The sequence below is a fragment of the Osmerus eperlanus genome, chromosome 4, assembly GCF_963692335.1.
Source record: "Osmerus eperlanus chromosome 4, fOsmEpe2.1, whole genome shotgun sequence".
In the NCBI taxonomy this organism is placed as follows: domain Eukaryota; kingdom Metazoa; phylum Chordata; class Actinopteri; order Osmeriformes; family Osmeridae; genus Osmerus; species Osmerus eperlanus.
This window is the reverse complement of record NC_085021.1, coordinates 15,713,648-15,727,749: the sequence shown is the minus strand read 5'-3', so window position 1 is coordinate 15,727,749 and position 14,102 is coordinate 15,713,648. Positions and strand designations below refer to the sequence as shown.

Genomic DNA, 14,102 nt, shown 5'->3' with positions numbered 1-14,102 from the left:
ATGTCAGTCATTCAGCCTGTTGCTCATCAGAAGAAGATAGCACAAGACAATTGAATCACCTCATCGTGGTAAGCTGTCAAGGGAGGGTTTTCTCAACATGACACTTTAAGGACATTTGTTCATGGTGGATGTTTAGAGCCTGTTGTCATGGCAACAGAACAGTGATAGGACACCCCCCCCCCACACGTCCCTATCCACCAAACATGAAATCATGCAACGAAAAGGGAAAGGGAGGGAAGAGATGCTCACGATTCCCGAGGATCACAGCCCATATGACCACACCTCCTCCCAGGATCCTCTGACATCATCATATCACATGTGGTCTGGGAATATAACGTGGGATTTGGTGAACGACACATTTCTCTGACACCCTGCAGCGTGAAAAGCACAGAGAGGCGCACAGACAACTGTCCACGCTGTCAGTATTGTTTTCCCATTGGAAACCTTGCGGGGTAGTCTTCTGGGTCACGCACACAGTCGGCCTCCCTCATTAACTGTCTAACACAGGGTTAATGAGGCACACAGGATTGACCCTGCAAGTCTACACCCCCTGCTTCCCCGCACACTACTTCTTACTGTGTCCCCCTCCCTCCCTGTGTCTCTTGTTCTCTGGTCTCTATTTACCCCTGTGTTAATCCCCCCCTCCGCCTTTCTACCCCCCCCCCCACAGACACACACACACACTCTTTCTCACTCGCATCGCTCCCTCTCTGTTTTACTCCTCCCCTTATTCTCTCAAAGCCAGCAGGCTGCTATTCTAGCCAGACTGCATGCTACATGATCTCCTGGAAAACGCCGTTCCGTGTCTCTCTCGCCGCTCGATGGCTGGCCTTTTGTAGATTACACTCCAAGAGAAAGAAAGATGCCAGCGCTAGGACATTGACTCCTCTCTTTCATCCTTACCTTCCCCTTCCCCTTCCTTGATTTCCCCTTCCCTTCATCTTACCCAACGTCCCCATCCTCACTTCTTTCTGGACCTGCTTACCAGTCTTCTTTTCCCTCTTCCCTACCTAAACAAACCCACTCTCCCTTTCAGCTCCCCTCCCCTTGACAATGTTACCATGCATTAACTGGCTTCAGCCTTTCCTTGCCTTGCTGTCCTCCACCTTGCTCACGCGGGGCCAATACTGCCCTTCCAGCTGCCTGTGTCCGGACCACCACACAGTGGACTGCACCGGCCAAAGTCTCACCCGCCTCCCGGATTCCATTCCCTTGGACGTGCGGCGCCTCTTGCTCTCCGACAACTGGATTCCCTGGATCCCCTCTGACTTCCTGGTTCTGTACAGTGACCTGGTCTACCTGGACCTAAGGAACAACTCCCTGAACAGGCTGGAGCCTGGAACACTCAGCACCTCCTCCAGACTGGTCTTCCTGGACCTGGGCAGCAACAACCTGACAGAGATCCCCTCAGGAACCTTTGGGGAGTCTCGAAACCTCATCAAACTTCGCCTGGGCAATAACCCCTACCTGACCATGGTGGGCACGGATGCCTTCGAGGGCCTGACCTCACTGAGGGAGCTGGAGCTGGAGAGAAACGGCCTTGCAGGCCTCGACGTGGGGGTCCTGGAGCGCCTGCCCTCCCTGCGGTTACTACGCCTGGAGGGCAACCCCTGGATCTGCAACTGTCACTTTGCCAAACTCTTTGTGTGGCTGACGGAGAACCAGAACAAGCTTCCAAAGGGTGAGCTAAGCTGCTTAGAGTGTGTGTTTACAATTTTTATGCCATGCTACAGTATGACATAGAAAATAACTCTTTTGTGCTAATGCCAACAACTAACTTGTTTCTGATGCAATGTCACAAAGATTGGGTCATTTGTGAGACTAAAATACGTCATGTATAACTTTCAAATGTCATAATTATAAAAACATACTGAGCAAAAACAAAACAACATTTAGATATAGTAACAACGTCATTGCTAAGGTCAAATGCAATGTGTTCTTTATAGAAATTCAGAACTTCAAAGAAGGTATCTCATACAGTTTGATGTCAGTATTTTGTACACAAAAAAAGAATCATCCCAGTGTTGTAAAATCTACCCAAATCCATCTGTCCACATTTGCTTTTGTATGAATAATGAATGAAACATATGGTTATGAATGTCCTCTGAATGTAAATGTGTTGTCCCTTACATGATATGTGCAGGTCTAATTTTTGGATTCCCGACTACTGCCTGCTAAAGTCCATCCATCCAATCTAAAACAAAGTAGTGCAAGACATAGGCTTATAATTTTGGATGTCGGATTCAAATGTTGCATGAATAAATACAAATGTCTATAGGACATATTAGAATAGATTGCAATGATTCCCAGGCAAAATCAAAGTCACAACAGGACACATATAAATACTTTTTGTTAACAAAATAACCAGGTGGCATTACACAGGAACACTTAACCTGGAAAATAAGAATTTGATGCATGTTTTTTATGTGAGTCTACACTGTGTTACTGTCGTAACACAGGAATCTGTCAGCATTGGTTACCACTTCTTACTTGGGTATGTACATTAGATGACAGAATATGTAATATGTTCTCATGGTCCAAAGCTCACTTCATATTACATCTGTGCGATGGCACAGTGGTAAGCATGGCCTGAAAATATATCATGTCTAACTCAACTGTTTAACCATGAACTCTTCCAAACAACTTTTCTGCACCTTCATACAAAGAAGGGTCTCCATACTGTATGAATGTTTTAACTGGGCTTTTCTGACTTTTTATTTTTTTGTTTGTTTTGTATCACTGAATTTTTCATTATTTTATTCATGCTACATCACATTGCCTTGTAACTAAAGCAATTAAAGCAACAGGCAACTCTAAAGCTCTAGCTCTCTGACAAGCTCCAGATTTCCCTGTGTACTCGACATCTCACGTAAGCGCTTGTCGGAAACTTCAGTAACTGTGGAACCAGAGGGGTTATAGTGACAGTTTTCATAGACACTTTATACTCAGTGCATGCTGCATACAATAGTTCCCTAATGTATGCAATCTGAGAAGGTTAAGGAAATCAGTCCTCAGTACATTGGAAACAGATCACATTTCCAACAGAACTCTTGACACTTCACGTTGAGTTAATCTGTGTGTAACAAGCCTTGGTGTACTTTAAAAACAAAATGTCAGCTGTGGTATATCATATCATGATATTTATTTGCTGTTTGCTTGGAGTGAATGGAGAGTTGTATGAGAAACATGTAGGTTATGAAGTATCAGCAAAGTCCACTTTAAGGACAAAACGAGTCTTCTTGTGCTGCATGTGTTTCAGTCCCCTGCCTTCGAGTACAATAGCATCCCTTTACTGCTATCCTCACATCATATCCACAGTATGTGTACAAGTGTACAAGTCTCCACTAAAGCTCAACGACACACAGGCAGACCTACTCTTCTAATTTCGTACCTTGGGGGACAGACTAGATACATGCTATGATAATCTTGTCATTCTATTGAGGCAGCAGACTGGAGATGGATGTTCTTGTGAGCTGCACACAGGGGAGAATATAGATATTTAATAGCGTAACAGTAATGGAGTTGATGGTTCCATTTCTAAGCATCTCAATCAATAGCTATTAATTACTGGAGAAAGAGTTTTGTCTTTCAGACCGAGAAGAATATTAAGAAGCTTTCAACCCTCTTATTAGGATTTTCTGAATGCGATATTGTGTCTAAAAGTCTTTTTGGCATTTTAAGGATTGTTTAGTGATTTAATTGATCAACTGAATGTGAATGAATGATACTGTAGCTATGTTTCCTCTCAGTTGAGAAGAAAAAACTAACTTTCTTTGTCATCCAGTAGGGGGTTAGACCTGGGTGGATTGCTACTTGCATACACTGTGAAATACTTTGGTGTGCAACATTTGTCTAACCTACAATAATGTGAATAAAATCCTGAATGCTATGGATGACTGTACTTGACCCAGGTCTGAATGAGGTTATGCGTGAAGTATCTGACGAATATTGCGGTAGGCTGGAGTACAAAATGTGAAACCACAAATGAATATTCCAGTTGAACGATCTCTCTGTGGGTGTTTCTAGATGATGGATTGACCTACTACACACAATATATGATTGTAGGAATAGAGAAAAAGAAAACTGTTTCATTAGATCTTTCTGTAATTTTACATTTACATTTAGCAGACGCTCTTATCCAGAGCGACTTACAGTAAGTACAGGGACATTCCCCCCAAGGCAAGTAGGGTGAAGTGCCTTGCCCAAGGACACAACGTCATTTTGGCACGGCCGGGAATCGAACTGGCAACCTTCTGATTACAAGCCCGCTTCCCTCACCGCTCAGCCACCTGAATCCATTTTACAATAGTGTATAAGATAAGCAAGCGTCAATCATATAAAGAGGTCACCATGTACTCCTGTCACCAGTGGTGTTGGGTCAAGGATGAACATCCAGCATGTATTATTCACTGCTACTCTACATCTGATACCGAGGACAGCATGCCAGTGACACAGTCTAGACTGTTACCTCACAGTTAAAAGACACCATGCCCTATTTGAAGTAAACACACACAAAGGGGCACTAACACAAAAAACATAGAGATTCACACCAGAGATTCACACCAAAGATTCAAAACACGGTTTGAACAGACGTACTCGAGAGCAGACATAATTTATCCAGTTTTTGAGGGAATGCCACTTAATAAATTATTCTGTTGCAACGTGTATCAGATAGAACTCCTTGCTGATTTAATTTCCCCATCCATTTTGTATTCTGGGTCCCACCACACTCAGAGAGGAGTGTGTTCGTCTGTGCGTGTGTCTGGATGAGCTTGTTGTGCATCAAGGAAGTCCACGTGACTCGAATATCACAGAGTGATGAGGTCACTAAGTCCCTTTGCATTTGGAAAACCCCTTCTGGTCTAACTGTGACTCAGTGCTACACATGCACGCGTAAATTCTTATACGCACATGCAAGCACACACGCACACAAGTGAACACACACAGAGACACACACAGATATATACAGGGTCGGAGTTGATAATAATATCTACTGACTACTGCTGGACAAAGCTACAAAACAGGCAGGCTAAAACAGCCTAAAACAGCATTTACTCTTCCTTCATGATCACAGGAGGAAAAATATGGGCTGTGGATGATTTCAGTTGGATTGAAGTATCCCAAATCTGACAGCAATGAAATAATACTCCTAAATATGATCTTCATCTTCTCACCCATGAGATTTCAGCTTTCCAATATCATATCGAACTATTCCCTTTGTCTTACTTCACTGTGTTGTTCAAGGACAAAATTGTGAGGATTCCCTTTACCATGGTTATGTAATGAGAAAAGTTTGTAATATTCTGTACAAATGGCAGAATATAATGAAAAGTGGTTTCATATGAATATATTAACAAAATAATTTAATTTTGCAGTTCAAACCTTAAACAGTCCTGTAATTTTCTCATAATGTAATATTTGACCTCCAAACAGATATTCTAACAAGTGTAAAAGTGATTATTTTGAGTGAATGCTATGCTAGCAGTGGCATCTGTCTGTAATGTACTTTTACCAGAGGGATGTTCCCCTTTGTCTATTGTCATCTGGTGTCTGGTCTGGTCACCCCTGGTTGGTTGGAGCAGATTAGGCCAACATTCTGTGAAAAGCCCCAAAGCAGATAGATAGTGAACATTTTTACAAATGTGTTTTCCTGTCACAAAAGGGGCAGACATTTTTTTGGGAGAGGATGTGAATCCTCATATTATTGTGAAATTATATAATAGGAATTATGTGTTTGACAGGTGTCCCATGATGCCTCTTTAAATCACACAACATCATCTACAAAACTGGGGAATGCAGGCACTAAAGACATGTATTTATATGTCTGTTAAAGACAACCATAAATTCCTTTGGTTATGATGCACTCAGACAACCATCTTCAATCCAGGACGTAAAAAGTTTAACACCTGACAATTCACAACAGATTTTATTCAAAACTAGCAGCTTTTCAGTCTTAAATCATTGAACATGCGGGAATGATTAGACTAATGGAACAGGTGTTAGAAAATACAACTCTAACAGCATTGGACATAAATCGTATTGGGTTGTCAAACATCAGAGAGCTAAATATATATATATATATATTAGATTTGTATGCACAACTACATTATGTTTACATTTGAAATATGTTGTCTCCTATTTCTGGTTATTACAATAACTAGGATATACCTAGCATTGATGTGATGATACTGGTACATCTATACGCATAATGGAAACGATACTAGCAAATAATGGTATGACATCCTGTTCTGTTAGGTATGGACGGAATGGAGTGCTCTCTTCCATTGGACGGACAACGGGTGTCTTTAAGCCTGCTCTCAGAGGAAAGTTTCCGGGAGTGCCGGGGTATCCTCACCCTCACAGACTACCTCATTGTCATCTTTTCCGGTATTTCAGTTTCTGTGGCAGCCATCATGGCCAGCTTCTTCCTAGCCTCCACAGTCCACTGCTTCCAGCGTCTCAGCAAGGGTGGCAAAGCAGATGAAGAAGAAGGGAATGACTGAAGGAAGGAACAATCAAATGTCTAAGGACATTGTGTAGTGTCACAAATGACAACACACTACTACTAACTAACTTCTAAGAAGGCCTGTATGGAGGAAACCTGAGAAACAGGAGAGCAAGGCCTAGAAAGAGAGGTAGGTGGGGTCAACACAGAACAGGATATTGGAATTGGCAGAAAAAGTAGCCAGAGCCAAAAGTCCCATGTGAAATCCTGTACTCCTGTACACAATGATGACAGCAACCGGCACACCATGAAGGAGAGATTGGCTGATGCCATATTACGATAAATTAGGTTAGAAAAATCTGAATGATGGTAAGGTGTTGTGATAACTGCTACATTAACTGAGTACATTTCATTTGTTGACTGCAGCCTTACTTCTCAAACCGACTCATTATATTTTGAGTTTCCACTTTGCACCTGTCCTTAATGGTATTTTCACCAGTGGTAGTCTGGGCTGTGATTCAATTATCAAATGCGATATGTCCATACCCTCCATAGACGTTACCTGGTGATACAGTATAAGCAAAAGTATGTGGGTTAGGTGGGAGGTGTGGACAGAGGAAAATAATTTTGAGGAAAGAGTTCAAATAACTGCACAGGAAATATATTTAAACTTATTATAGGGAAAATGAAAACACACACATGCACACACACACATGAACACACACACATGCAGAAACACAGTTTTGATCTCAACAAAGATAACTGGGTGACAATTGGTTGACACTTAAAAAGAGTTAATGCTTTACAGTACTGGTATTGTAAGTTGTTGAGCACTGATCTTCATGTTTACCAAAGATGTGTAAAGGTGACATAGTTATTGATCTCTGTACACTGATGGGACTGTTTGTTGAAACTTATATTGTAAAAGGATTTCACTCACATGAAAGCAACTGTGGAAGTTGATATAACTGGCTTCATTACATAGTTTTTGAAGCCCAATGTATTCTTGTTGAGAAAATGTGTAGCTTATAGGACTGTATACTGTGTAAAACTAAAGCTGCTAAAATAAGACACAGATTTGGTCTTGAGAACGCTATATTAGGAGTAGATATAACTTCTAAGTGGACCAATGCTTTTCCCTGTTTCATCTTAAATCACATATTGTTTTTTAATTAAAACATAAAATGTTCAAGAAATGCCATTAACCATTGTCCTCATTAATTTGGGGGATTTCACATAGTAACAGTAACGGCACATCTGATGTGAACATTGAGATACTGTAATTATGCTTATGCTTAACAGTAGTTAATTTAAAATACGCAACATCTTTATCGCCCCAGGATTATTAAGCCTTACAGGCCTCCTCCGTATGTCTGCCTTTAATCCCACTGAAGACTGGAATTGTTATCAGAGACGCTTACTTATGTTGTGGTCAGTTTGGTTTCTCCCCAGTGATACGAGAAGGATGATTCCAGATTGTAAAGGAGAAACTTCACCTCAGTGCTGATACTGTAGCAATGACAGAAGGTGATGTCAGATCTATTGTAGGTCAATGTGTATGTTGTTTTCATTGGTAAAGTGTACATGGTTATTAATCCATAAAAGCACTAAACCGTCATAGTGTCTGTAAAACTGTTTGAAGACATAGACTCCAAAAGGCTGTTTAAATGTTGTGTACTCAAATGTCAGTGATATTTGGGAACCCATTCATCTTGAAACATCCCCCCCCAAAACATTTAGAAGGGCTTTTTTTCAATTTACTAATACCTTATGAAGAGGTGAATCATCAACCACGTGTAAGAGGAATTGAAGGAGGATGTATGTCATACATTAAACAATTGTGCTTAGAATTTTTTTGAAATGGTTTCATTTATTTCTGATATGTTGTTAAAAAAACTAAACAACTTCCACACAGTATACTGTATTCAGATATTGACATACTATACTGTAGATGTTATATAAAAACAAAAGCAACTTGTAACTTACGTTAACTGATTATGGTGTGCCGTTGTTATGTATTAGTACTGTGACATGATTATCAATTTCACATGTGGTTTTATAATTTTAGTAGACGGTTCAACATTGTACTAAGCCTCTTCTATTAACCAGAACCAGAACTAACCATAAATGTACAATGCCCTTCATACTGAATAACTGCCTTCACAATTGAAACCTTTACTAATTTCTCAAGCCATGAATGTGCATTTGGACCTGGCAGTGCACTGTGACAGGCACTGTCGCTGTTCCCATTGGAACCCATATGTGACAAATAGAGTGCCCTTAACGCTTGATAAAGTCGGCTTCTTCGGTCGAGTAATCAGAGGTCCCACTATGCTACAGCTGGGATTCACATCACATGCAAGAGTCCAGCGAGGTGAGGATGCAAGCAGAACGTTAAAGAGGAGTATAGGCCACAGCAACACATGTTTTTAGGACTAGCTGTTATTTGTCACCGGGTAACTGGTTTGTTTACCAGGATACTGAAATAAAATATGCACTGACTACATAGTTTATATGGACATTTATGTTTTCTTTTATGAAACGTTACTGCAAATAGTGTTTACCATGCAGCATTTCTAAACAATGTGGCAGGTCGTCCAGTTTAGCTCACTGCAATATTTTGCACTATATAACAGTCTTTTTGTGTTAAAGTCTAATATATGCTATTCTCTGGATTTGTGTGGTAATACCATGAAAAAGTGCCTTGTGTGTACAACGTGATGTAATGTTTCTCTGTGGCAGAGGTGAATGTTGAAATGCTGAAAAACTGCACTATATTGCATGTTTTGAAGTGACTGGACAACTCGTGGTTGTACCCTTAGGGTGCAGACACACAAGCAGAAATCATGGAAAAGCAGATGAGTGTGATGTGGCTCAAATTAACCACAGACAGAAATGTGAATTAAGGAAGCGTGTACCATATTGCTGTCTCCTCAAACATTGTGCCAGATGAGCCTGAAAACAGGATGGAAAGAAGATGGGATGAGAGGAGGGGGAAATGAAAAGCAGAAAATAAGGATATTCCCGGATCCAGCGAATTTCTGTTGTCGCCATGGTTACATACCCTGGGGCCTTTTGGAAGCAGGCTCCATCACTGAAGAAGAGCTTTCAGATTTGCTACGTCACTGCTCTCTCTTGCTCTCATTCCCCCCTCCTTTGCAGCCTATTTCCTTCTCCTTCTCTCTCCCTCACCCTTTTTATTTCACTCCCTAAATTCCCCATTTTCTCTCAAACTCTGGCTCGCTCACATTCTACCACATTCCTCTCACAGCTCCTCTCCCTCCCTTATTACCAATCTCTCTGGGATTGCTTCAGATTACTGCCCAAAATATGATCTAATCCAGTCACAAGAAGCCCCTGAATTACAATTAGAATACCAAGATTACCTAAAACAACATCCAAACCTACTGATGCAACAACTTATTTTGAGACTTTTCTATGTCGCAACCATACCTTAAATAATCTAGTAGTCACCAGATGGTTTGACTTGTCCTTCCAGGTGTAATCACAAAGCCCTGGGTAAATTAAAACAGATATAGCGCAGAATGGCACAATCATAGGACAAACATAAACCACAATGTTGGTTTCCATGGCTGTCCTGGCAATGATAGGATCCAACCTTCTTGGATCCAAACCATGTCCCCTGTACATCTAACATTATGTGCAAACTACATTCATATAATGTTAGATGATGCTTAATGTCATAGACTGTATCTACTGTATATGTTAGATTTTACCATTGACTTCATTCAAGAGCCAGCCTCCACTGTGTTATCAAGACGTGCAACCCAAAGGAAATTCATACCCTTAGTTCACAACCTACATGATCTTCTTTCCTACACTTGATTCCTGTTTCAGTAACTGATGCTCCTCAGTGTACACTCTAGCCCACTTAAAGACTGTGATTACAACAGGTTGTGTAAAGTCTCGCTAGCGGGTGTGTTGAGAGGAAGCTGTTATCAGCTGCAAGAGATCTGGATGTCCAGGGCTTAAGGCTTCTGTCACACTGAGCTATAGTAAGTGGGTCAAATGTGCCAAACATACAACATAATACACTGAATGAAATATGTATAACACACACTGTCATGAACTCATGAAAATCATCTTATATCAAGAAATCAGGGACGACGGGATTTGTGTGTGTGTAAGAGTGACGGCAATCATTTCATATCAGAGCCAAGTTGAGGGTGAATGGGGCGTACCCATCTGCCCCTGGCCCAAGTGCCATGTCCAGCTGTGGTTGGTAGCAGATCTGGGAGCTGGAACAGATGGCCCTCTTTGCCACTGTGCACCTAACTTGGATTATGTGGGTGGGTGGCACTGGACCAGCCTACAGGGTGGGGGTGGGGTTCATGGGAGTAGTAGTGTGATGGGAGATTCACATCTGTCGGGATTATTGTTTCTGTGGGGGAGGGTATGGGACTGGGGGTGTAGGAATAGATTCATTGTATGTTACATATTCTGTAATATTAACAGTACAGAAGATTTGATGGTTGGATGTACAGTGAGTATACACCAAGTATGAGTGTAAGGGTTTACTGTGTGTCTGTGAATGTGCAATAAAGTACTCTACAGTGTGTGTGTGTGTGTGTGTGTGTGTGTGTGTGTGTGTGTGTGTGTGTGTGTGTGTGTGTGTGTGTGTGTGTCTGTGTGTTTCTGTTTGTTTGTGCAACGAAGCCCTTTGTGCATCATGGTTGGGTGTGGTCTGGACGATTAGATTTGTGGGGTGTGGATGGATTAGTGTTCTCAGTACATTTAGAAGATCTGATGAACTATTGGGATCAGGCCAGACGAGTAATTACACATGGCGCTTTGAAACACACTGTGTGATTAGAGAAGACGGTCATTAATATATGGTCTCAGAAGAGATACATGGATAGAAAAGATGGAGAGCGACAGGGAATCTAATGGAAGGTGTTAGTACTCAATGAAAAGCCTCACAACTCTATAACTGCTGCAGAATTTCAGATGGCCCACCTTCAACGTCACACGATCCTAAACATGTTTTTGTTATTTTTGTTTTGTAACTGCCTTGTATTAGATGAATTTTGTAGTTGAGGAAAGACAATGTAAAGTGGTGAAGATATTTTGACAATACATGAATTGAATATCATGTGGAATATACTACTTAATATCTATAAATACCCACAACCCCCTGCCATGTTCACTCGGTCGCCTTGCTGACTCATTAGTAAGCTACAGCCTAGGCAAACACACACCCACTCCAAATTCTACTTTGAACATACCCAAGTCTTCTTACATTGACACCATCAAACCCATCTGCTGTATTCATCATTGCATTGCCGTTTACAATAGATAGAGGTTAAGTTACTGTTAAATCTGGCAGGTTCTGTCACAACATGAGGCCAATTTACAGGTCCAAGTATGCAGTATACAATCTGACCTATCGTAGACAGGAAATATTATTGAAAAATAACTTTTAAGGCATGCCATAAATGTTAAGGTGTTTAGTGAATAAGAAGGTAGAATTTTGTTAATTTCATTGTGAGGAGTAAAATGTAGTTACACATTTTTGGACCTTGAAACTATTTAAACAAACTTTTCCCAACTACATAACCGTACAGTATATGCCTACCGTATTCCTCGTCTCTTTGCTAGTTTTCCTTCAGGAGATTTCTTGATCACTGTGGTTGTCCAAAAAACTACCAGACAAATGCGCCTCACTGCGGTGTAATCGCACAGTAGATTAATTTACAATACACCCTAATCATGCTTAACAGTTAGATGTTTATCACTGTAAATAAAAAAGAAATAAACTAAACAAAAAAGAAATATCAGCAACCTCCAGTATCTACAGCGATAACCCCAAACGTTAACTAAAGGGAGAAATGTACTATTAAAATAAATAAGTTTGGCTTCCGAACAGTAGATGTCCTCGTCTGCTCGCGAATCATGCCACAGAAATGGTTTTGTTTTTGTCACGTGACAGGAAAACACTCGTTGGAAGTTCTGAGGTACGAGGAAGTGCACGCCTCTGTTATTTTCTACGCTCGCGACACTGACATGTAACTATGGGAGAAGTATGACTGGAGAATAAATTAGCATCATGGATATCGGCACAAGTACCAAGTGAGCCAGCCTTTCTGCTGCAATTATTCGTTTTCTTTAGCTTGCTTGGCTGGAACTGTCAAATCGATTGTTGTTTGTGTGACTCTTCACTAGCAAAGTAGCTAGTCTAGGTAGTGCGTGCAATCTTCCAAGCAAGCTAACCAGCTAGCATAACAACAACCTTGTCCTCAACCCAGGATTCTTTCCTAGCAAGCTAACAAAGTGGTGTTTGTGCCAGCTGAGTTGTCACTACTTTGTCTTCACTATTGACGCTAGTTAATTCAGAAAACCTGTTCTGGTTTAGATTGCTAGTTGCTAGGTTGAACGCCATTGTCTCCCTGCCCGCGCATGCAGCAATACCTGCGTTGACATTGCAGGCTTGTACTAGTAGCAGCGCTTTGATAGGTATCTGGCTAAACTAACCTTCCTAAATTGACAGTCAGCAAACATTCACATAATAGTAATCGTTTGTTTAAAAAGAAGAGAAGCCAGAGCTAAACTAAGCCAGTTGTAGCGTTACAGATCTTGTGTTGTGTCAGATTAGAGATGAATTACATAGCAGTGAACAAGCTTGCTAACTAGCTAACCTATCGACATCAAGAAGCTGCCAAAAAGTCAAAGATAACGTTAGACATCTTGCGCTTTATGATTTGTTTTGTTAGGTAAAGCGTTTGAATAGAAGCTTCAGCTTGTAGATAGTTACAGTTAATTCGAATTTCGGCATTGGGTTTGGTCTGGTGGTGTCTAGTGTCAGGCTGAAGTTATACCAGTTAGCTGTCAGTTTTGTTGAGTGTCTGTAAAACAGTGAAGGATGCATGTGTTATACTGTAAGGTAACTAAGATTCACGTTGGAAGTGCACACAAATAATGAGGAATGTACACTGAATACAGTACAACTGGAATCCTAACCGGTTTCGCTGGATTGTTTTGGTACAGTGAGAATAAGTTACTCTTGATTTTGATTGTTGATTTTCTTGTTTGTTTTGTGTCATTTTTCTAGGCATACTTTTTAATCGTGTTGAGGCTTTCATTGGAAGACTCAAGATCCTTTCATCCAATTATCCCTCCCACACCTTCCCTGCTGAGCCCCAACGCCCCCCATTTCCCCTCCCCGAGCCCTCAGAATGTTGGAGGGACTTGTTGCCTGGGTTCTCAACACATACCTAGGAAGATATGTCAGCAACCTAAATACCGACCAGCTTTCCATCGCCTTATTGAAAGGTACTTTGCGCTTGTCAGTGTATCCTGTGTGCATTTTTGCTGAATGCATGCCAGTCTGTATGTGTGTACTGAGGACTACCTCATGCAGTCTAATGACTTAATCTGTCGATTACACCTAAACAATGGACTGTGTATGCCCTCTATGTGTAATTGTTTCTGCTTGCAGAGTTCATATTCCCTATTTTTTCCACAGGGGCGGTGGAGCTGGAAAACCTCCCCCTGAGAAAAGATGCCCTTAGAGAGTTTGATCTACCCTTTGAGGTCAAAGCTGGTGAGGAAGTGCTAATGACTCATTTTTTAACCAGATGTATCTCCAGCCTTATGACTTGTGAAGTTGGGCTACTAGCACTGTTTTAGATCTATAAAA

General features: G+C 41.2%; 2 protein-coding genes and 1 long non-coding RNA gene across 6 annotated transcripts in view; 2 read left to right on the top strand and 1 right to left on the bottom strand.

The window, feature by feature from the left end:
• Nucleotides 1–778: 778 nt before the first annotated feature.
• Nucleotides 779–8,289, top strand: lrrc38a (leucine rich repeat containing 38a). The gene is made up of 2 exons (XM_062459633.1): nucleotides 779–1,681; nucleotides 6,256–8,289. Exons 1-2 carry the CDS (start codon nucleotides 1,054–1,056, stop codon nucleotides 6,501–6,503), a joined length of 876 nt encoding a protein of 291 aa, XP_062315617.1. The 5' UTR covers nucleotides 779–1,053; the 3' UTR covers nucleotides 6,504–8,289.
• On the bottom strand, nucleotides 6,359–12,258 carry LOC134019116 (uncharacterized). Its single transcript, XR_009929975.1, has 3 exons — nucleotides 12,042–12,258; nucleotides 6,878–7,007; nucleotides 6,359–6,499 (listed from the first exon to the last, which is right to left on the bottom strand). It is a non-coding gene; the product is annotated as an uncharacterized LOC134019116 (long non-coding RNA).
• A 155-nt stretch (nucleotides 12,259–12,413) lies between these two features.
• Nucleotides 12,414–14,102, top strand: part of vps13d (vacuolar protein sorting 13 homolog D) — a 32,581-nt gene continuing 30,892 nt past the window's right edge. For all 4 annotated transcript variants that reach the window (XM_062459469.1, XM_062459467.1, XM_062459468.1 and 1 more), the window contains exons 1-3: nucleotides 12,414–12,535; nucleotides 13,515–13,735; nucleotides 13,929–14,006. In XM_062459469.1, coding sequence (XP_062315453.1) covers nucleotides 13,639–13,735; nucleotides 13,929–14,006 — 175 coding nt within the window. In that variant the 5' untranslated portion in view covers nucleotides 12,414–12,535; nucleotides 13,515–13,638. The remainder of the gene's footprint in view (nucleotides 12,536–13,514; nucleotides 13,736–13,928; nucleotides 14,007–14,102) is intronic.

What these genes read in the sequence shown, in the direction of transcription:
- lrrc38a (XM_062459633.1), top strand. Translation starts at nt 1,054, where the DNA reads ATGTTACCATGCATTAACTGGCTTCAGCCTTTCCTTGCCTTGCTGTCC. An exon ending in CCAGAACAAGCTTCCAAAGG is followed by an intron (nt 1,682 to 6,255) that starts GTGAGCTAAGCT and finishes CTGTTCTGTTAG; the next exon opens with GTATGGACGGAATGGAGTGC.